At 38.9% G+C, this 24097-nt stretch overlaps 2 protein-coding genes across 16 annotated transcripts in view; one reads left to right on the forward strand and one right to left on the reverse strand.

The window, feature by feature from the left end:
* Window positions 1–24097, reverse strand: part of PALS2 (protein associated with LIN7 2, MAGUK p55 family member) — a 249156-nt gene that overhangs the window by 83672 nt on the left and 141387 nt on the right. The gene's annotated exons all lie outside the window — the stretch shown is intronic.
* The window catches only part of OSBPL3 (oxysterol binding protein like 3), a 110816-nt gene that overhangs the window by 59650 nt on the left and 27069 nt on the right, over window positions 1–24097 (forward strand). For 9 of the 14 annotated variants that reach the window (XM_087945365.1, XM_026673624.2, XM_087945371.1 and 6 more), the window contains 7 exons: window positions 13749–13865; window positions 14030–14083; window positions 14248–14361; window positions 17493–17666; window positions 18748–18871; window positions 21077–21180; window positions 21292–21384. In XM_087945365.1, coding sequence (XP_087801491.1) covers window positions 13749–13865; window positions 14030–14083; window positions 14248–14361; window positions 17493–17666; window positions 18748–18871; window positions 21077–21180; window positions 21292–21384 — 780 coding nt within the window. The remainder of the gene's footprint in view (window positions 1–13748; window positions 13866–14029; window positions 14084–14247; window positions 14362–17492; window positions 17667–18747; window positions 18872–21076; window positions 21181–21291; window positions 21385–24097) is intronic. The other 5 variants (XM_087945370.1, XM_087945372.1, XM_087945368.1 and 2 more) reach the window with 1 other exon arrangement.

The following is a 24097-nucleotide window of genomic DNA, read 5'->3' on the forward strand; positions in this document are numbered from 1 at the left end:
AAAAGCATCCATGCTTTCTAGCAACTGCAGTAACTATCAATTATCTCTTAGTTAGAATATCGTCTCATTTCACAGGTAATTATTTTGGGAAAAATGCTTTCTTTGGAAGATCATTTCTCTTGTCTTTATCAAAATCCACAGCTTGAGCTCTGTGCATTTTGCTTTTAATTACCCATGTCTCTAATTATCATTAAACTAGAAAAATATTCTGAATAATCATCTGGATATTCTTTAAAGGAACTTTACCAATACTCTGTATATGAATACATTTTGAATATATAGACAGCTGAAAAGACCAAGTTACCATGCAGACTATTCTAGTAACAGCAGGAATGTTATTAGCTTCATTCTGGGTTAAGATAATTCTTTGGAGCAGTTTTCAACATAACATATTAGCTAATCTTAATAGAAAATTCCTTCCAAATAAAGAATTTTTATCCTACCAACAAACTGTAATTTAGTATAATTGTGTTCTTTTTAATATATTCAACTACTGCTTAGATAATCATAGGTTTCATGCTTTAATCTTAGTCCATATATTATAGTTTAGAAATATGTTTCAGATTGTTGATTCATTTTCACTGCTTGAATGATTTCTCTTGAGAGGGCACATGGCTTTACTGATTCAAACAATGATTTAATACCAGTACCATATTAGAATGATTAATAAAAAGTCACAAAGCAATGTTTTATGTTCATATTACAGTCAATTTGGATAGAGATTTCTGGTTTTCCGATGGTTTAGGCACCATATCTCCTATCTCCTTTTGGAGTGGGGAGAGGGAATGTACACTACAGCTTAGAATAGAAGTTATTCTAACAGGACCCTTGGAAACATTAACAATTCCATCTGCCTAATATTCCTTGCAGATATCCTAGTCTGGATAAATCAGACCACGATCTGGTCAGGCTTGTCTATAGATGTCCAATTCAGAAGATGCATAAAAAGAAGGGACAAACTTCTGTCTATTCAGGGGTGGGCTGCTGTGGGTTCGCACGGGTTCGGGCAATCCTCTAGATAAGATTCTGTGGAGTTCAGCGAATGTACAAATCCCACCCCTGGCTAGCCCCACCTCACCCACTTTTCCCAGGAGTTCCCACGTGGCCCATTTTGAATACCAGGCAAGTACAGGACCCGCGCGGAGGCTTGGGGAGGGTGAAAAACCGGTGTTCCAGAAGGCCAGAAACGGGCCCATTTCCAGCCTCCAGGGAAGGCTGTTTTTGCCCTCGAGGAAAGCCTCTGGAGCCTGGGGAGGGTGAAAAGGGCCCCCATGCCATGGTGCAGGCGGCTGACTAGGGTATGCCCACCATGGCCATGCCCAGTCAGCAACTGGGCAGAGAACGGGTTGCTGATATTTTTGAAGCTCACCCCTGGTCATATTCAGATAAACCTGTTTGTAGCTGATTTAAATCCTTCAATATGGAATATTTTTAACCATCTTGTAATGGAAAAAGAAACATATCTAAGCAACAAAACAAGTAAAAGAATTATGTCTGCTAAAGTATAAATGATCATGTGATTAGAAAATCAGTTGTTTAAATCCCAACTGAGAATATTTTCCTGTAGTCTTCAGATACAATTTATTGAGAAACTTACAAAGATATTATTGAATCCAAAAATGGGCTAGTACAGTATGATTATCCCAAAGAAGAAAGTCCAGATGCTTTCTGAATGCCAAATAAACCCAGGGGGAAAAGATTTTGTTGTATTTTGTACCATTTTTTCTTTGTTTATATCCCATCTTTCTTATAGTTTTGTTGTATTTCTAGTGTTTTCTTATTTAAAGTATTTATATCCAGCTACCATTCAGAGGATTTCATGATGAGTTAACAATATATAGAACTGAATTAATACTGAATTAGTTTAAACATACAGTAGCAAACAGTATCAGTAACAGAAAAGCATCTAAAGCAGGGGTGGGCAAACTACGGCCCGCGGGCCACATCCGGCCCGTTGGTCTGTCCAATGCGGCCCGCCCCTGAAAAAAAATCGCTGCCATTGGTCTGTCCAATGCGGCCCGCCCCTGAAAAAAAATCGCTGGGCGTGGCGTATTGCCCTGTGCCGCGTGGCCCCCAAAGCTGCAAAACAGTGCGGAGCGATCTAGGGGTAGGAAAGAAAAGAAATTTGCAAAGGCCTCGGCTGGGAGTTCGAAATCACCTTCGAGTGCGACCTCTCCGAAGGTGAGTCCCCGCCGATCCCCTTTTTTTTCCGGGGCTTCCAGGCTTAAACTTTGCAAAGGCAAAGCTTGCAGTCTGGAGCGTCTTCCCGTCAAGGAGCGGGAAGGGCTCCACCCGGCGGGCGGGGCGGGCTGCTTGGAGCCACCTAAAGCTAGGCCGCTGCTGGTGGACCCTTGCCCTGCCTTGGTGCCCTGCCCCGGCTCAGCGGTCCTGCTCGGGCGGCACTTTAAAAGCCTGCTCCCAGCACCCGAGCAACTTCCCAGCAACTTTCCGCTCGCTTTAACTCGCGGGCGCCGTGCCTGGCCCCGAGCCGTGTGGCGGAGGGGAAGCCAGGCGGGCGGGCGGGCAGGCGGGCTGCTTGGAGGAGGCGACCTGGCGGCGCTCCGGGCTTCCCCTCCGCCGTGCGGCTCGGGCGAGGCGCGAGCGCCTGTGAGTTAAAACGAAGCCAAAAGTTGCTGGGAAGTTGCTCGGTTTTCCGGGCTTCCAGGGCTTTGCAAAGGCAAAGTTTGCAGGCTGGAGCGTCTTCCCGCCGAGGAGCAGGAAGGATTCCGCCCGGCGGGCAGGCGGGCTGCTTAAACTTTGCTCGGGCGGCACTTTAAAAGCCTACTCCCAGCACCCGAGCAACTTCCCAGCAACTTTCGGCTTCCTTTTAACTCGCGGGCGCCACGCCTGGCCCCGAGCCGCGCGGCAGAGGGGAAGCCCGGTGGGTGGGCAGGCTGCTTGAGGAGGCAACCCCGCGGTGCTCTGGCAGCAGCAACAGGCAGTTTCGCCCGGCTCCGCTCAGGTGTCCGGCTGGGGCTGTCAGGAGTTGCTACCACCGGGCGGAGCTCGCAGCGGCTCCAGTCCCGCGTTGCCTTGGGAAGGAAAAGGCAAAACTAGGAGCCGCTGAGCCTGAGCCTCCGGTGCCGCTGCTCCCATTGCAAAGCACTGCCGCGGCTCTTCCTTTTTGCCTTTCCTTTCCCGAGGCAACGCGGGACTGGAGCCGCGCCGGCGGTAGCAACTCCTGACTCAGGGGGCCTCTGAAGGGAGGGGAAGGAGGAGAAGAGGGGGGGAAGGGTGGGGGGGAGATTCCCAAAAAATCTTGTGCTGACCCGGCCCGTCTGTCAAATTTTAAAAGTCAATGCGGCCCCCGAGCCAAAAAGTTTGCCCACCCCTGATCTAAAGGCTGATAGAAGTTAGGATGTGGAAGTAAAGTTTGTAGTACAAGATTAAAGTTGAAGCTTCACATAGTACTGAAGGGTGAGAAATATTGGTAAAAGCCAGTTTCAAAAAAAGTAACAAGTTGTAGAGCCAGGATGCTATGACATGAAAGTTCTTTCCTTCATTTCCACATAATGTATTTCAGATGCTCGAAAGGGTCCTCTTAAAGATATTTTGGGCAGGCATATACCAGAAGAAGTATTTCCTTAGGTCCCAAACTTTCAGGACACACTTCCCTCATAGGATGATAAAACAAAACAATGCTTCCCAGAGATTGTACTAGTGAATTACTAATTTTCAGCCTTAGATTTCCTGGAAGCCAATGGAACAATGAAAACAGCAAGATCTCTCTTTAAAATGGCTGTTACAGCTGTACTTGATTGACAATTGTCATGCTTGCCAGTATGGAGTCCAGGTTCATAGGTCTGAAGCAGGAGCACAAGGTTACTTTTGTAGACAGTTATGTAAATATGAAGGGCCCAAGTGTCCATCTCAAGAGAGTGAGAGCTCTTCTATGTTCTCCAGGGGTATATGCCGTGTGGAGGTATTATGGTAATAATGCTTGGTAAGTGATCGTGATCTGTATTAATTTCAAAAGGATTTATGTGGATGGCATAGGTTTCTTTTGTTACAAAAGAACCCAAATAATTTAGTTTGCAACATATTTTGGGAGGAATGAACAGATTCAGCTGTCTGTTATTTTTTCTCTTTTTTAAAAAATCTTTCCTATCTTGCCCATGTGATGATTTGGTACTCTTGATTTTCTGTGATACACATGATACATTTTGCTGAGGACTGTTGATAATGTGCCACCTGAGTCCCATTTGAATCAAGTATTTTTAGATTTAATTTGAAGACTCCTTCATAAGAAATAGAGAAATGTAAAACTTCAGCATTCATAAAAGCTGAAATTGCAGTCTGTTTTTATCCTGATTTCTTTCATGTTTAGTAATCAAAGGAACCTAAATTTTAATCTCTATGTAAATAATGACCAGTCATTTATTTTTCAGACTCATGTTCCACTCTTTCAGCTTTTTGAGATAGGTAGATATGAAAATTTTAAAATATTTAATACAATAAAATAAAATACTGTATACATATCACATATACTGTGCATATGTTAACTGTAGTGTTAGTGCTCCTTTCAATAAAATACTAGAAATACACATGTATATATGCTTCTAGTGTTTTATTGAAAGGAGTGGACATTGAAATATACATATGCTATTGTCAGATTTTTGTAGACTATAAATACAGAAAGAGATAAAATTATCCAAGAAAGTGTTTTTGATTAGAATACATTCTATTTTTTTATTCCAATAATTACTTATGATTATTAATTGTCAAAAGTGGCAAGACTTGCTAACCTGATTTTGGAATCACCTTGTTCTTGAATCTTTTGAAATAGTTCTTGAGAAATATACTAGTTTCTCTAAAAATATATCTGCAACTGCTCTGTCCCTCTGGCTTTCCTTCTAAACATGCATTCCTCAATTCCCTGATTTGCAATGGCACATTCCCTAAAATAGATATAGTCTGATTTTCCAATAAAACTGTATAATATGAACCTTAAAATTGACAGAAATCCTTTATGGATTTTAAATAAGCTTCTGTAGTATAATGGTCCATTTTTGATTAAAAATAAATAATTTCTGGGTTATATAATCAAAAGTAAAATGGTATGGTATTCAGGCAATTTTTTCCAATGGCAATTGGGTTATAAATGTAAATATTGCCATAATGAAGACATGATAAAATAGACATAGAATTTTGAAGCACTCTAGTGTACACACACAATAAAAACTATTGGAACCGGGCACAGACTCCAGTCTTATAAACCTGTAATCCCTATTCAGGATAATATTGGGGTGACTGGGTAGAGCTGAGCATTTATTGACCAGATGCTCTTCCTGACACGTACAGTCTTTCAAAATTCTTAATCATGTCCTGTAGTGTATGTGACCAGCGCAACTGACTGAATGTTCTTTGCAAGAGAGGAAAAAAATATCCAACAAATAATCCTGGGCAGGATATGCAGGCTTTATGAAAACCCCTTGCAATGTTTTAGATTTAATGAAAGCATGGAAATCAGGGAGACAAGTGACTATTAGTGAGATAGTGGTACAATGAAAAATAGAATATTCACATACATTGCCACCTAGTTAGTAATTAAATGAAAAACCATTCCACTCATTAGAATTTCACCAGAATTCTCCTCTTTTGACAGAAATGTCTATACCAGCTGTCTTATACTCAACAAAAACATTTAAATGAAAAAGTACATTACAGATTTACAAATTTAATTTATACATTTACATAGCAACAAAAAGAGGTTTTTAATTGATCTACAACATAAGATAAAACTTATTTAAATTTGAAGCTTAATAAAGCTCAAGAACCTGATAGCACTTCTGGATTTACTACAAAACTTCCTTAAAATGTTCTGATAAACTTTAATCCAAGTAATTAGTGAGATCCAGATATGTGAAGAATTTCCTCCAAATGTAAAGTAGCTTTTCTTTTATTTTTTTTAATAAAGAAAAAATAATTGAATTAATCCTGAGGCATATAGATCTGTCTCTTCTTTAATATGTAAAACTACACTAAATAGTTTTCAAATTGATATAATATATCCTGATTAAAGGGAACTTATATTGGAAAAGATATATAAGGAATAATGATAAGAAGAATAAAAATTATGCGCTATTTTTCTTGATGCTGATACCTTTGACAATTTGGAATGGCCTTTCATGTTTGCAGTTCTGAAGAAAATGTTGCTGTAATTTTTTTGCATAGATATATTTCTAAATAACAAAAAGCCAAAATTGTAGAAAGTACTTTTATTTTGGAGCAGTAGGCTATATTGAAATGAATAAGACAGTATGAAAAGAAATAAAATTTCAGGATTTAAATTAGCCACAAAAAAGACACACTGAGTTTATTTAATTATTTGTTTGATTGATTTTAATAGCTGCCTAATTCAGCAAGTGATTGATTTTCTTTACTTATTTGCTATTCACTCATATTGTATATACATTTATTCAGTCCAGCACCCTTTAACATTGTGGATAAAATATACGTAATTATAGTTTGTTGTCAGGTTATTTAATGAAACTGTCGACATGGAATTCAGCAGAAAAGGAAAAGCTGTTGCCTATCAAACAACAGATTTTAACATTTCTAATAAGGTCAAATATTCAGGATTCATTTTTACAAAAAGTAACAAAGATTTAAATGTAATTGCTTTTCAAGATATATAAATACATTAGGATACAGTTCCTGCTGGGGAAAAAAAAATAAAACTGCCTTGGTTTGGGAAAATTGTGGCTGTCAAAATGAACATTCTATCAAGATTCAATTTTCTTTTTCAAATTTATATTTATTGACAATAAAATATAGTAGTCCTCGCTTAACAGCCACAATTGGGGCTCACAACTGCACTGCAAAGTAATGTCAGTAAACAAGATATCACCTGACCAACCTGCTTAGCAATGGCAGTTTTGACAATCCCTGTTGCCATTGTTAACTTAACCCCACCTGGTTGTTAGGTAAGCACCCACCCTGATTCAAGCCATTCCTGGCTTGGCTCCTCCTCCAAGCCTTAATCCTTGGTTCTTCCAAAGTAAGAGACTGCCTCTCTTCAAGTCCCTCCCCCTGGCTACTTCCCCCATCTCTGGCCTTTAGGCTGCCGTGTACAGCAGCACTCCTTGATGCTGGGAATGCTAGAGCTAAAGTAGAGACCAGAGTTGCTACTGTGATATTTTAGCCCTGATGCTGCTGGTGCAGCCCCAGTCACTGAGTGTCTCATTAATCTCATGATGCATCCAGCTATCCATACCCTGTGATACAAAGCCCCAGCGCTGCAGCCTAAATCCCCTATTATCCTGCATTGCACTACCACCCTCTGCTGACTTTTGATACCTTCGTCCTTCTGCTGACAAGATGTGTCCAGTTTGGCCTTTTGTGAGGCAGCTTCTAGCTATGCACAGGTTGTTCCTCAAGCTATACACAGCCTTGCAATGGACCAACAGGCACTTCTCATCAGCAACAGGAGGAAGAAAATGGCAAAAGCCAGCTGGAGACAGAGAAGGCAAAATGGAGGATGGCCAAAAGAGCAGAGATAGAAGAAACAGTGAGTGGGGTGAAGCTAAAGTATGTTCTGTGGTTGTAAATGCAAGCAGATTGCCAAGCACCTGAATTTTCATTGTGTTAAGGTAGGACTGCTGGAATGGTCATAACAATTGAGCATAAGTACCATGCATTCTATGCTATTGTAACTTTAAACAGTCATTGAATAAATGATCATTAACAAAGATACCTGCATTAAATATTTGGTATAGATAAGTAATAAATTGTATATGTTCCAATAAAAAGCCAAGGATTAAATTCAAAAACTCGAAGTTTAAAGAGAACAAAGTGATTTAACTGTTGTGAACTTCAGCTACATTATAATTCCACCTATTTAATATGAATTTCAGAGTGGATTGTATTCCCCTATGGTTCTGTAACTTTAATGGAAGGGGTAGCTCAGAGGTTGCACTGATACATCTGGGCTGATACATATAAACAATCTATATAAACAATCTATATAAACACAAACTATATAAACAATAAACAATCTATAAGAAAACATGAATTACTAAGTAACTTACTGAAAATTTGGAAGAAGAGGAGAAGGAGGAGATTATTTCTGATTGGAGGGATAGTTTCTGTTTTTAAATAAGTGCAGCAATAAAAGAATTACAGAAAAGGGAATGTTAAAATGTTTGATTAAATTTGAAAATCTTGTTTATTCAGCATGACTTGTAATTTACTAATGGAGAATGATGCAGAATCCAAATAAATTAAATTGTATGATTAAATGGGTACAGAATAGGAAGATGCAACAATAGAAATGTCAATAGAAGAATGACAAATTTACTTTGAATATTATACACAGACAAATGGTATAATTTGTTTTACCACTATTATTCCAGTCTTGGTTCCTAAAATATATAATTCATTTTCTAAGAACTGCTGGAACTGTAACAAGCACTTTTGACCCTTCCTTCATGTATGATGGCAGTGCTATAAAATCCAATACAGATACTCCTCAAATTACAACCCCAATTGAGCCCAAAATTTCTAGTGATAAGTGAGGCAGTTGTTAAATGAATTTTGCCCCATTTTACACCTTTCTTGCTATAGTTGTGTGAATCACTACTACAGTTGATAAGTTAGTAACATGATTGTTAAGTGAATCTGACTTCCCCATTGACTTTGCTTGTGAGAAGATGATCACGTGATGCTGGGACACTGCCACCATCATAAATATGAGCCAATTGCCAAGTGTCTGAATTTTGATCACATGACGATGGGGGTGCTGCAACGGTCATAAGTGTGAAAATGGTCATAAGTCACTTTTCAGTACTTGTTCTGCTTATTACTCTGGATGGGTATAAAGCAGACAGAGCAGCTCCACAAAGCATCCATACAAAGTCTTTTTATTGGTTCATCAGGCATCCTTATCAACTCACAGTTATGACGAGGTTCTTCTTAATGTCCAATCCTTTGCATATCTGCATTATAGTGTAGAAAGATAATAAACTCTCATCCCCATGATGATTGAAGCGGCTGCATGGTAAAGGATCCAGGCAAGAGTGAGGGAGCCTCCCCCAACCCAACAAGGGTCAATTTAGTGACCAATCAGGATTACAGATGTGACCAAGACATGGGCTACATTTCCCAGGATGCATTCCTTTAAAGGGACAGCTCTCAATTCCTAACTAACTATCCCAAATCCCATTAACTCTAAACTGTCTGGCCAGCACACTCCCCGCCTGGAATTGTAAATTCCACTAACAAAAGTAACTGTATAACTAAGATAAACAGTAAAGAGTAATACTAACTGAATAGCAGATAACTATATAACTAAAATAAACAGTTAGCTATATAACTAAGAGAAACAGTAAATAATAAAGCATCAAACAAAGCAAAGCATGCAAAGCTTGAGGTTCAATCTTCAAGTTCAGCCTTTCTCCACAGCAGCACCAGGTCAGTGACCAGTCTGGTGTAGAGCTGCTTGGTGAAAGTCTGCTCGTCGCCTCTGGCAGCCGTTTAGGGTGCACAGGTACTGTTGCTTCCAACGGTTCAAAGGGGTGTTGACAAGCAGTTGAACTGGATGTTGCAAAGACATCTGCCCTTGTGAAGCATATTTGTGAAAGTCTGGTGGTAGCTGGCAGCCATTTAGGGTTCCTTAGTGAAAGTCTACTGGTTGCCGGCGGCCTTTTAAGATGGACCGGCATTCTTGTTTTCGATGGTGCTAAAAGGCATCAGAAGGCTGTCGGAATGGATGGTGCGAAGGCATCTGCCTGGGTTGGGCCTGTGTCCGGTCGACACAGACAATTCCTGAGATTCCCCAACCCAGGTCTGTTTTGAAGGCATAAGGTGAGTATCTCGGGCCTCTTACTACTTCAATGTACGCTAAAGCATCAGGGGCATCTAGTCCCAGCAAGAGCAAAATCTTGGCTTCAGGATCTAGGGCGGGAAATCAATGAGCCATATGCTTCAGGTGGGGTATGTTGCTAGCTACCTCTGGTGTTGCAATGTGGCTGCAGTCATCTGGTATCCCATTCCATTCCAACACGGGCGGCAGTAGGAAATGGGAACTTCCATCTAATGACTCAGAGTCCTGTAGCTTCCCTCCCCGCTGTGCATCTTGGTGCGGTGCATGTTGATATCGTGAAGTACAGTTCTTCCTTCTGAACATCAAAGAGGTCGAAAAATGCAGACCTGGCTAGTGAGCCATTGCTCTGAGGATTCAGTATTACATACATCTTCACTGCTTCTTCTGGGCATCCACCGGGGTAGACTTTGGCTAGGCAGATCTGACGACACGAGCGAGGGGCTGGTGTGTTATCACACACCATCATGCAATTGACACTCACCACTAGCTCTGATTGTACTTTCGCGGTGCGCTGAGGCACATAGTGTGCTGTCACAGCACACTGAAGCTCCTTGTTCAAAGGAGGGTTAGGAGTTGTCTGCTGTGGTGGTTCAGAGTCTGGATGCAGAGCAGTTGGGTGCTTGTTGCTGTTGTATAGATGGTATTGCACCTTTGCTGTGTAGTCTTTGGGCACATGTTTAGAAGATTCGCAACACTTGTAGCAGAATCTGAACTCCCATAACAAATCTTTCATTTGTTCCAGGGATTTCGTTGCAAACACTCAACAACTGTTCAGCGAGTGTCGAGTGTTGTGTAAAGGACAAAATTCAACTCTCTTTGTTGTAGGAGACTCAAGTTGGGTTGCTTCTGATGGGTCCTCTCCCGAAGTCTTTATGGAGGAGGTCATGACCCCTGTGTTATGTGTTGTCGATGATCTGTAGATATGTGCAGTAGACTCTGGAGAAGTGCAGAGTTTTGGTTGTGGTTTCTGTTAGTTGGGTAAAATCTGCATCTGTGGTGAAGGTTTCTAAAGCTTTTGCAGGACTCTGTTTGCCGGAGAACAAATTCTTGGAGAAGGGCAAAGGGTGGTTCTCTTTTGCGGTTTGTGGCCAGAAAGGCATCAGACAAAACAATCCATCGTTCTAATATTTCTTTTGGGAGTTTGGCGATGATTGCTTCTTGCATTATGAAGCGAACAAGGCGAAGCAGCATAGAGCTTAAGAAATGCTACGCTTTTCAGTTTGAATGAGCAGAGAAAATTTAGCTTTCCTTTTTAGAAATACCAGCAAAATTTCTGAAACTTTCTCGTTGCGTTTGGAAAGGGTTTGTAACTGGAGGAAGACAGAGATAGATAAAGAATACCTGGTGCCTCCCTTTGTTTGCACAATTAGTTCCTTTTAGGTTAGCAGAGATGTAACCTGAGACAGAGAAGCTTCTCTTGATGAAGAGAGGGGAGGGGAGATTTGCCCTTTCCTGCATCCACAATCAGGTTTGAGGTAGAGGTACAAAGGAATAGCATGAACATTTACTCCTGACTTCAAAATATCTTTGTCTTTATCACATAATTCAAATTACTTTAGCTTCATTCTACTTCTTCCAGGAATCAAGATTTATCTTTCTACTGTTCTGCTTATTACTCTCTGGATGGGTATAAAGCAGGCAGAGCAACTCCACAAAGCATCCATACAAAGTCTTTTTTCATCAGGCATCCTTATCAACTCACAGTTATGACGAGGTTCTTCTTAATGTCCAATCCTTTGCATATCTGCATTATGGTGTACAAAGATAATAAACTCTCATCCCGATGATGATTGAAGCGGCTGCTTATAGGAATAATAAGTATTTTACATGCATCTTATACGAAAAAGTGTTTGATTTCCTTGATGGACCGCATTACTCATTATAGTTTTCTTTCAGTGTTATGAGTAATGTTAATTAAATGTTCTTCTCTTATAATGAATAAAAAAGAAACCTGGATTTGGACAATAAAATGGTCATGAGGAAACTGATACTTGATTTCTTATTTGTACTATCTATTTCTTACTTTTTTTTTCAAAATAAATAATATAGGGAGAAAAAAATCAAACATTAATAAGTTTTCCCCCCTTTCTCTCCCTTGTTTCTCTTGTGTGATGAAAACTTATTGGAAAATCTTTGTATGTCATTTCCCCCTCCCCTTGTGACTAACACAGGGAGGTTGTTGTTGTCTGGTGCCTTCAAGTCAGAGTTGACTCGCCGCAATTGCTTGGGCAAGTCCCTGAAGTTGTTTTTGCAAGATTTCAGAAGTGATTTGCTGTTGCCTGCTCTTCCTAGGGGTGAGGGAGAGAGTGACTGGGCCAAAGTCACCCAACTGGCTTTGTACTTAAATCAGGACAGAACTCATACTCTCCCAGTTTCTAGCCTAATGCTTGACTGAGTGCTTCCCAAACCTTTTTCCTTCATTATCCAAAACTGCTTATCAGAAAGTCCCTATTTAAACGTCCCTGCTGGGTTTGTGTGAGAAAGAAAAACCACCTTTACTCAATTTTGGGTAATTATCCATGTTTGGAAAGCACTGCCTTAACTACTGCACCAGACTGCCTCTCTTACACAATATCAAAGGGTTTTTAAATTTTTATTTGCACCTCTGCCTGTTGCAATGATTTGCTTTGCAACCCATCAAGAGCCATTTCCTGCTTGCACATAACTACAGATAGTCCTTCATTAACAATAATTGAACCAATTGAACAACTGCAACCTTACAATGGCACTAATGAGTGGTACTTGCAACCAGACTTCCAAGTTCCAGCAACGTTAGGTCACATGATTATAATATGATCATTTGGCAACCAGCTTACACTGAGAAAAGTTGCAGCATCTCCTGGTAAATTGATTGCCATTGTTGACCTTCCCTGTGGGCTCTCACAAGCAAGTCAATTGTCAATTCTAATCTCCCCCATCTGGTAGAAGTGAACTCTGACTACACCTATGCCATGGTGGCCACCTCTGCACTCTCAATGCCCGGCAGCAGTCATTTATCTGCCCACCAACCTGCTTGTGAGCTGCCTGGGACTTGCAGATTTCTGCCAGCTTCCCCATTGACTTTACTTCTGAGAAGCTGACAGGAAGTTCTCACTTAATGGCCCACAATCCTTGCTTAAGAAAGATAATGGTCCTTGAGACACCACATCACTTAGCAAATAAAATTCCAGTCTCTCATTTATCTGCCTTACAGATAGTACTTCTTGTTAAGCAAAGACTATCTGTACAGAATAATCGGGCCTCAGAAACATCTTTTTTTCCCTGATGGATCTCCATGGTGATGCTTTAATCAATTTGTACTCAGATCAGACATGCTGTCCTTGGCTGGAGTAGCATTAGTGTTCTGATACCATCCAAGAGCAACCTAAGAATGTATACAATATTGTAGATTTTATTATTCTTAAGCAAAGTTGGATGACTGAAAACTTGAAACTGAAACAAGGGAGAAAAAAATAGAAAACAGTGAATTCCAGTCCTCCTTTAAGCCTGGAAACTGGCTGGATGACATTGAGCCACTCATTCTGTCTGAGCCCAAGCCACATCAGAGGATTGTTGTGGGAGAGAAGTGGGGGTGGCAGGAAAGTTTGAACAGAAAATGTCATGCTAGTAAAGTTTCCTGGTGATTCAAGGATGTGCAATCAACATTTCATCTCAACTATGGAGAAAGACTTAAGGTCACTTTAAGTAAAATAAAAAACAGTTAAAATTGACACCTTGCATTCAAATGAATGGCTTTGAAAAATCAACATAATAAATAAATAAAACGTTTTAGGTTCCCTGAAATTGATTTAAAAAATTGTAGCACTTTATTTATTTTTATAACATCTTTATTCTTATAAATAACTTAAGGCAATGAACATATATAATATACTCCTTTTACTTAAAAAAAAACTCATCAGGTATTTTGGATTTTGTTTCTGAACAGGACAGCTGGGAAATCATAGAAGGACTTCGTGGAGTTATGAATTGCACCCAGGAACCCCAGAAGCAGGAAGGCTTCTTGCTGAAAAAAAGGAAATGGCCTCTGAAAGGTTGGCATAAGGTGAGAATCAGCCTTCACACCTGGTATTTGTTGCCAGTGCCATTTAAAACATTTGCTTGCTGTCCTTTATAAAGTTGGCAGGGAGAATATTGCAACTGTTTAAAAATACATTTTATTGCAGTATGTTGTCTTGTCTGATTAAAAAGTCTGCTTTTCTATTGCAGAGATGGTTCTTTCTGGACAAAGGGATTTTGAAATATGCAAAGAATCCAGCCGATGTAAGTGCTTCAATATGCAGATGCTGTCATATAAAATAATATGGTGGTAACTTCAGAGTTTGATGAAAGAAATAAGTGATTGTTTCCAATAGAAAGAGGTAATTGTGTGTCTTATGTCATTTTCTCCTAAGCCAAACTAAATAATTTTAAATGTTTTTTGCCAGATAGAGAAAGGGAAGTTGCATGGATGTATAGATGTTGGCCTTTCAGTGATGTCTGTCAAGAAATCGACTAAGTGTATAGATTTGGATACTGAAGAACACATTTATCATTTGAAGGTAATCCTAGTTAAGTAATAGGAATATATTCTGAAACAAAAAATATTGTATGGCTCTTAGATACTATTATATACAGGCTCAGAATTCTCTTGAAGCTGCTGTATATAATAATACATTTCTTTGCAGTTTGCTTAAAATGCAGGTTCACCATTTAATCTTTAATAGCCTTTTTCTTTCATATTTTGCAAAAGACACTACAGTCAAATAGGGCCTTCATTGTAACAAAACAAAATAAAAAAAGCAAAATTGGTTCTTAATAGTAATGAACTGTGTCAGGGTCAGTTTTTTCTCCACATGTAATAATTTACCATATATACTCGAGTATAAGCCGAGTTTTTCAGCCCATTTTTTGTGCTGAAAAAATCCCCCTCGGCTTATACTCGAGTCAGATTCCCCTCTGAAAAAAAAATGGTGTGGAGTCGCTGCCGCCGGAGCAGCCCCAGTCCCGCCGCCTCGGGAAGGGAAAGGCAAAGCGCTTTTAGCCTTTCCCTTCCCGGCTGGGGCTGTTGGGAGTCGCCACGCCGGCGCTGCCCCAGTCCCGCCGCCTCGGGAAGGGAAAGGCAAAGCGCTTTTGCCTTTCCTTCCCGCCTGGGGCTGTTGGGAGTCGCTGCCGCCGGGCGCAGGCCCCAGTCCTGCCGCCTCGGGAAGGGAAAGGCAAAGCGCTTTTGCCTTTCCCTTCCCGTCTGGGGCTGTTGAGTCGCTGCCGCCGGCGCTGCCCCAGTCCCGCCGCCTCGGGAAGGGAAAGGCAAAGCGCTTTTTGCCTTTCCCTTCCCGGCTGGGGCTGTTGGGAGTCGCTGCCGCCGGCGCTGCCCCAGTCCCGCCGCCGGAAGGGAAAGGCAAAGCGCTTTTTGCCTTTCCCTTCCCGGCTGGGGCTGTTGGGAGTCGCTGCCGCGCGGCCCAGTCCCGCCGCCTCCGGGAAGGGAAAGGCAAAGCGCTTTTGCCTTTCCCTTCCCGGCTGGAGCTGTTGGGAGTCGCTGCCGCCGGAGCGCCCAGTCCCGCCGCCGGGAAGGGAAAGGCAGCGCTTTTTGCCTTTCCCTTCCCGGCTGGGGCTGTTGGGAGTCGCTGCCGCCGTGTGGCCCCAGTCCCGCGTCACCTCGGAAGGGAAAGGCCACGGCTTGAAGGCCGCTGGAGCTTAGCGCAGCGCGCGCTGCGCTAGCATCGGATTGAGCGCGCCGGACGGTTCCGACCGAGCCCCGAGCGCCGCCTTTGGCGCCACGGAGCTCCCTGTACCGGGAGAAGGGGAAGACCCCCGGGCGGGGCAGGGAGAGGAGCTTCTCCCGCCCGCCCTCTTTCCGTGCCCACCGGTGTCCCCGCAGGACGACCCCCGCCCGCAGTCGCCGCCGCTTGAAAGAGACGGGCGGGGGTGGGTAGAAAGGCACCGGGCGCCCTTGGAGGAGAAGGTCCGCGTTCGCCTGTCTGCTCGCGGATGTCAGCGGAGCTTTGCCGCTGCTTCATCCGGGGTCTCTGGGCAAACACGCCCACCCGAGCGGGCTTGTCGCCTCCGGCATGCAACGAGCGCTGCCCTTGGATTCCTGTCCGGTTGCCCCCCTTTGAGGGCGATGGCAGTAAACTGTTCCCGTAGCAGCGGCTGCTCCTCTTCCCGGCTGGGCTGGTGAACGAGGCTTCGCAGGGCACCTTCGGCTCAGCGCTTTGCCTTTCCCTTCCCGAGGCGACGTGAGATAGTGAGATCATTTCCCAAATTAATTATTTTTATTTTTGAAATTTACCAGTAGCTGCTGCATTTCCCACCCTCGGCTTATACTCGAGTCAATAAGTTTTCCCAGTTTTTTTGTGTAAAATTAGGTGCCTCGGCTTATATTCGGGTCGACTTATACTCGAGTATATACGGTAATTTGTTCCCATTAAGGATGGTTGAGAAACGCAGGTTTGGGAGAAAACAAATGAGCATAATTAATTAATATACTTGGAATGAAGTGTAACATAGATACATCACTGTTTGTTTACTAAACTGCTTTAAGTGAAAATGTACGTTTTGTGTAGTGTATTGCATTAGCAAATGATAACTATATTGAATCTACTTTTAATTTTGTTGGACAGAATACACCAGAAAGCCCTTTGCTTTTCAACAGTATGTGCACAAATAAGAAAAATTAGGCTTCCACTACTGAAAGTATTCTTTTTCTGTGGTTTTAAAAGACCTCGTGTGGTTTTAAATGCTCAGTTCTATATTTTGTGACTCTTCTGTTTTTATTTATAGATTGGGAGACTAGTTGAACTTTTAACTGTTTTTCCTATGGTTCTCAGACTTGATATTTGATGAAACCATAAGACTGCATTTGATAACCTTCATGGACAAAACAAACTCTTATTCCAACCATTCCCAAAGTGGGTATATTTGGGAAGATTTTTTTAAATTAAATTTTGCATTAAAATCTTCAGCAGATTTCTGTATGATCCAACTTTAAAACACACTGGGAAGAAAAAAAACGCACTGGAAATACAATGCTGAGGGAGTATGGCTTTTTTTTTTTTTTTTTTTGGTGACCTGGTTGGCAACTTAGTTTTTTTTTTTTTTTAAACCTTCTGTAACTGAAAGCTAGCAAAAGACCAAACCTTTGAGCAACTTCCTATTTTTCATGATTGTTACTTGATAAATATATTCTACTTTTTGTGTGGTTGTTTACATGTTCCAGGTCTTGTTTGCTTTTACAAATACTGTATATTTAGGCTTCCAAGTGTCCTCTATCTCCTATCCCTTAGGTTGAAAAACAGAATTGATTAAAGAACTTCATTAAGAAAGCAGATCTATTTCATCTGCTCTAGTAAAATTTTCTGTTTTCTATATTCCCAAGGAGAAGCATCCCAATCTGTAAACAAATATAGAATTTAAGGGTAAATTATTGCTTTATTATTTTGACTGGGGAAAGTAAGACCATATAAGCAATAGCCCTTAGACTTATGTACCACTTCATAATGGTTTACAGCTCTCTCTAAGCAGAGTCAGCATCAGGACCCCATTTTACTGACCTCAGAAGGATCGAACTCCTGGCAGTGAGCAGACTTAGCCTGCAATATTGCATTCTAACCACTGTACCACCACATAACATGAATTATATATTTATGTTGGGATTTAGTAATTATTGTTTCTATCTTCTTCAATTCTCTATTAGGCAAAATCTCAGGAAGTATTTGATGAATGGGTAGCAAAACTGCGTCATCATAGAATGTATCGTCAAAATGAAATTTCCATGTTTCCATATGATATCAACAATCATTTCTTCTCAGCTTCAACATCTATTGCAGATTCAGTAACAGGTCTTTTGGAATCAACAGCAAACAAAAAGGTAGACTTTGTTTTAACTGTAGATTAAGAGGCCTCCATTTAAGGATTAATTTATTAGTTTAATAATTATGTGGAATACAACAAACGTTGATGGTAGGATTTGGGAACATATATAATATGTAGTGCAGAAACCATTATCAAAATGTTATTGGCTTTTTGTGAGTTCCCAGCATTTGATGAAAGACAAAATGTAATTTCCTCTTGTCATTTTTAATTCTGTTTTAATTAGCATAGAGACTGTTGAACAAAGTAGGATTTTGTTTTTAATCAGCATTCTTTTGCAAGGTCATCTATGTCAAGATAAGCAAGCCTGGAGTCTTCCATGTTCTCCTGCTCACTTTAACTGATAATTGGCAGGGAGGGAATAAGGTCACGACCTGACATTTAAGATGCATTGTAGTAGGAATTCTTTTCCCTCTTGAATGTTCTGTGATGACATAGGTGTGCAGGCTACATTGTTGATTTAACAGGTATGTTTATTTATATATTTTGAAGTACTGAATTATCTCTATTTAGAGTTAGGGAAAGGGCCAAAGATACTGGCTCAGTTTCTGTCTTTTAGTATTGATGTCTCTGTTTCTTTTCCTCCCGTTTCATTCTTCTGCCTCCCCTACCAAATAGATTCTGTTCCATGCTGGGTCTCAGTCTAAAGCAGTCTTCTCCAGAATGCTTTAGGGGACTTAGGTCTTCTCCTGAACTAACATGCTGACATAGATGAAAACTGCTCAGCTCTTTGGTATATATGTGTATAGCAAACACTTGTATTTTGAGCATGCAAAGATATTGCACATTTGTTTGTTTGATAACTTCTAAGATTTGAAGGCAATGTTTAGTGAACAATTGTCTTTGTGGTGTAAACCTTCATTCATCCAGTCAGCAGATTAATGCAATATAGAGAGTGTCATACATATAATTTTAATTTTGGGCAAGCTTTTTTTTAATCAACTTTTTAAATATGAATTTAGACCTTGATAGTTGATTTTGAAGTGTCTCTTAATCATAAGTCATACACTGTCCACCATTGGAAAACTGATTATTGTCATATTTATTGTTGTTTATGAAATCTTATCACCATATAACAGAGAGGCAGCATGACACAGCAAAATTCAGTGCAGGCGGGAAATCCTATGTCATTACCTTGTTTAAATGAGTCAAGAATTCCAACTTGTTTGCAGCCATCTGAAGATATGGAAAGATGTTCAAAAGGTAAAAAGAAAGTAGAATGGTTTAAATATTCTACCTCTTCCAAATTTTCTCAGATGTTTTTATGACATTTTCCTGATCTTACAATATCTACTTTCTAATCTTTAAATCAAAAATTTATTCCATGTGATATTGAAATAAATACTGCTGGTACCTGCTTGAAGAATTTAAGTAATTAGCTTAAAGAAAAATTGAGCAATTGTGCAAGATGAGGAGGCCTTAGGAAGAAACATATATTTCATTGTGTTCTTTCTGTATGAGAGTACAAAAGTCCTTTGTGTAAATTGGACTTTCTTGGAAGTATTAATGAAATATCATTCCTTATCTTTGTAGAATAGTCCTATTCTGCCTTGCTTGGAGCTGCTGTAATTGGTTCACAGGAAATCAAACTTGTAAAATATAATGTGAAATCTATTTCCTTAGAGGGGAAAATACAAGAGTGTCCTTACCACTTTTCAAACAAAATGTTCTTACTTCTTAGGAAACAAAACTGTAATATTGGAACAGGATCATCCTTTATTAAGCTTTTCTGTCCCTAACAATATATAATAATCCTATTATCTTTTCCCCAGGTGTTGATGAGTCACAGGTGCAGGATACCTTGCACTCTCTTTTCTCATTAGCAGTTTAGACTAGGAAATATTCTTCTTTATATATTAAATGGGGATATGGGGAAGGGGACCTTAATTATTTAGGAAGTATTAAATGAAGGATTAGGGGGGTTACAACAATTCAAATAAACCTTTTGTTTTATGTGTACATCTTTTTTATTTTGTTCAGCTATGCCCAATTATCAGATTTATTCAGTACTTATTTCCTAGGGAAGTTATAGTATACATTACATTAAATATTATATTTTTGTAACAGAATGCTAATAAACATACTTTTACTGATAATTCTGATCCAGAAAAAGCTTGGTGAAACTGTGTTGTTCATTTACATTGGGATTTAGTAACAATTCTTTCTAACATCTCCCTTTTTTTCTAGAGAGCTTAATAAATGGGTAGCAGAGCTATGCCACCTCAGAATCGCTTTGCAATACAATAGGTCCAGAAAAAGCTACTTACAACCCATTTTAGAAGTTTTGACATCTGGTCCTCCCACATGCACATGGCTGCCTTTGGGTACTCAACAACTGGCCCACCTTATTACTGTGATTTACATTTCCCCCCCAGAAACCATTTAATTCCAGTTATTTACAACTTCCACATTTGCTTTACAACTGCCATGTTCACTTAACCATCGGGGGATCAGATCCCATTGGGAACCACCCAGCCAGGCAGGAGGGAAGTCTCAAGTGGGGAATTAATCTCAAATCCTTGCATAGTCACAAGAGATCCAGAACTGAGCCCCTCTCTCCCAAGCTCCAATGAACCTTATCTATATTTCCTCAGGAGAAAATTGGAGAGATTATTATAGATCAGATATAGTAAAATAGTTTAAATTCTACACCTGGGGATTAGGTTGCTTGGGCCTGACAGATGGTCCAATTTGTGACTGCCACGACTTACAGCCACAATTGCAGGCTCAATTACAGTTATAACTTGAGAACAATTTGTTCAGTGAAGATAATTGGCATCATTGATTAATTGGCATCATTGTGCTAAAAATAAGCAATAATGCATTCATGTCAACTAAGTAAATTATTCTAATGTACTATTACAGTTTTAAGAACCAGAACTGTCTGTTAACAATAAAAGTAATAGAGAACTGTGGAACACCCTTGAAGATTTATATTATAAATATATTTGCTAAAGCGGTAAAATATTGGAAGTCTTTTTTCTTGTTACATCATGCCCAAGGAAATAAAAAATATTATGTTCAAAGATGTAATTAACTTTTTTTTAAATTTCTTTAATAGTTTTAATACATATATTTTAGGAAAGCATTATTTCAGGTGCTATTGTCCAATAACTCTCTTTGTATTCTAGTTCATAGAATATTTATATTTTTAAATTTAGAATATAAAAAACTATACAAGTTCCTTTTAAATAGTTAATTTAACTATTAAATCATTAATTCTATGGTAGAATAATAATAGCAGGTACTGAAATATTGAGTAATGACTTTTGCATTCTGTCAGTATCTTATACAATTAAATGCAGCAAGAAGTTTGATGGTTTAGTCCACCTTTTTTTTCTTACCCTTTCCTTTAATCTCTCTTCTTTTTCGCCAAAGAGTGAAAGCCATTGTTTTTATTTCAAACAGACCTCTCCCATTGTCACAACTATCTCTCGGAGATGAGCCAGCTTTTGCAAAGCATGGAAGTTCTCCATAGGACATATTCGGCACCTGCCATAAATATTCAGCAAGTAAGTTGAAGAAATTACAATTGATGGGGGTCATTCTGCTTGCTAAGGCCAGGTTTCTTTCTAGAATGGTGATAAGTGGTACATTTCTCTTTTTCACATGCTGTTGTAAAGGGTCTCCTTTTTGAAAGTCCCAAAAAAGAAAAAAGAACACACAGAAGATGGCGTTCTAGAGCTCTTGGTAAAGATGCTAAAGGGATGTTGCAGGTAAACTAACTCTTCTATACCTCAACTTCATTTTTAGTCTATGATAGATGGCATTTGCTGGCAAAAACTTACTTTTGCCAATACAACTTAAACCTTAGTTGCTATTCTTACAGTAGGAAGATATTTCATTCTGCTTGTGAAGGCAGCATGGAATGAGTGGGCTTTTATTTTAGTCAGCCTATTTAGCTTTTTGGCCAGTTCACTTTTCAGAAAGAATAAACAGTTATTTTCTTATAAAGAAATCTGCTGATAAGAATTCAATCTTTTGGGAGAATATCAAATCCAAAGGGAAAACAGGGAAGAAAGATAGGGTTACATTCATTCTGTGTGCATTTATTTGTGCATTGTTTCACAGTACACAATATGTAGGAAGGCACAAATCCCTCAACTTAAGTGGAAATTTCTGAGATAGGGCAGGAAACCCGAACAGAAATATTAACATAGTGGTAGTTAAATGTGATTAAATATGCTTTGTATGATTTTTGGTTCAATAAAAAAATTTATCATTTACTGGATACCATCTCTTTTTGTTTTATCACATTCAATATATCTGACTTGCATTTATTTTTCTCCTGGCATAGCCAGCGCTCACTTCTATATAACAAAATAGGCAGAAACCTGCTGTTATGCATACCTATTTTCATTTCTTTCAATCAATCTTTTTAACAGATTACATGGTAGAAAATTTTCTACCAGCTTGTGCCTGTCTTTAAATTTTCTCCATCTATTCTCCTATCTCTTCTAAACATTTTACAAAATATACTAATTCATCTGCTTTCTATAGTTTTTCACCATAATCTCTACAAATGCACATAAATCAAGACATTTACTTTATTATATACTTTATCTAGATCAATACACTTATAATAAACTTGCTTGTAAGAAGAGTCTAGACAATCATTTATCTAAAATGATTTAGGTTCTCTCCTACTTGAACAATGGGATGGACTAGAAGAACTCAAAGGACCCTTCCAACTCATTCTATTCTGTCCTTGTCCTGTCCTGGCTTATCCTGTCCAAACTTTTTCTCACTCATATTTATTAATTACTTAACTTTCATAAAGGGAAAAATCTGATCTCAACCCTCCCTACTCAGCATAGTCATCCTGCACTTTCCAAATGCTGGTCATTATCATCTCTTTTATTCATTAGTTAGAATTGTGCCAAATATTTTCATGTGGTCTCTTAATGAACTAATCTTTCTATAAGTGCTGCATTTATTCGCGTTGATTTTTCCAGAACAATAAAAGCAAAACCCAGATGGAATTTTCACACACACACACACACACACACACAAAATTGTACAGCCATTCTATAAACAAATCACACCAATGTTTTAACATTTAATCAGTTATACAGTTCTATCTAAACATACATCATTACCATTTTTAGCATTTTATGACATTAACACCTTTCTTTTCAGACATTTCTTGGATGTTAACATCACAGTGTTTGTTCCATTCTTCAACGTATCCTAAAATTTCCATGCATATTTTCTTTTAAAAAAATAAAGAAAATCTTCTTCCAGTATAACCTGGAATTAAGGAGAATCTTCTTAACAGTAAAGACAATTAACCAGTGAAACACCTTGCCTTCAGAAATCATGGGCACTTCAGCACTGGAGATTTTTTTTTTTTTGCAAATTTTATTTGGGTTTTCACAAAAGCAAAATACAAATAAAACATCTTTTTTTGAAAATAGCATGGTCCCAGGTTATAACTTCTTCATACAGACACAGACTCATTTTTATATTCTATGCCATATTACCGTTTTATATTTTCTACATAGTTTTTCCCCTCCTTTAATTTTCTCAACTTTATTTTAATTATCTCATCTCAATTCAAATCATTATATTTATACTTTTGTCTGTCCTGTTTCAATTTCATATTATCTTTTCTTATTAAACAAATTTTTCCCTGTAGTTACCAATTGGAGTATGACACCTTTATATCTTTTAATTTTATCCATTCAAACTCTTATTTAAGCTTCAATGTATACCTTTAAGATTATAGCATTTAATATAATACATAACTTCCAATCGAATTCTGCTTGGTACATTCTTAAAATACACACTATATTCTTAAAAAGAAAAAATTATATATATATGTAAATAAAGCACACATTCCATTCCAATTCAATTCTATCATTAATATTCATTAAAATCTTAACATCTTTAACATTTCTTTTCAATTAAATATCATACTTCCTTGGGAACGCTTACAAACTTTCCATAGTTAATTCTCTTTTTCCATATTTCTCACTTATATTTTTATAAATCATTACTAATAATTAAAATGTTCCCATTTAATTCTCTCAATCACTTTAATTCATTTATTTATTAACAAACATTCCACTACATTACAGTAAATATTTTATCCATCATTTTAATCATATTTTCTAAAATTATTTGTTTGTAATAGAACAATGCTATCTTATGTACCTTTGCAGAATCCCTTTTGCAATTAAATTTTCACCCATTATCTCTAAACAAGCTTATGGTTACAATCCTTATATCTTTTCCCTGTTTCTCCATTTCTTGTTTCTGTCTTTTACAACTTCTTTTCCTTGCCTTCTTCCCCCTCTTCTTCTCCTTCGCCTTTTTACCCCCTCGTCTCTCTACTTCTGACTCTCTCATCTGTAATCCCCTCTTCTGTTGCTTTCTAATATTATACTTATCTTTCAAATTGTTCTTCTTCTTTTTGGTTGTTTTTTC

Source organism: Notechis scutatus, chromosome Z (genome assembly GCF_049901735.1).
Source record: "Notechis scutatus isolate UNSWTSFEM ecotype Mainland chromosome Z, rNotScu1.2, whole genome shotgun sequence".
NCBI classification, from domain to species: Eukaryota; Metazoa; Chordata; class Lepidosauria; order Squamata; family Elapidae; genus Notechis; species Notechis scutatus.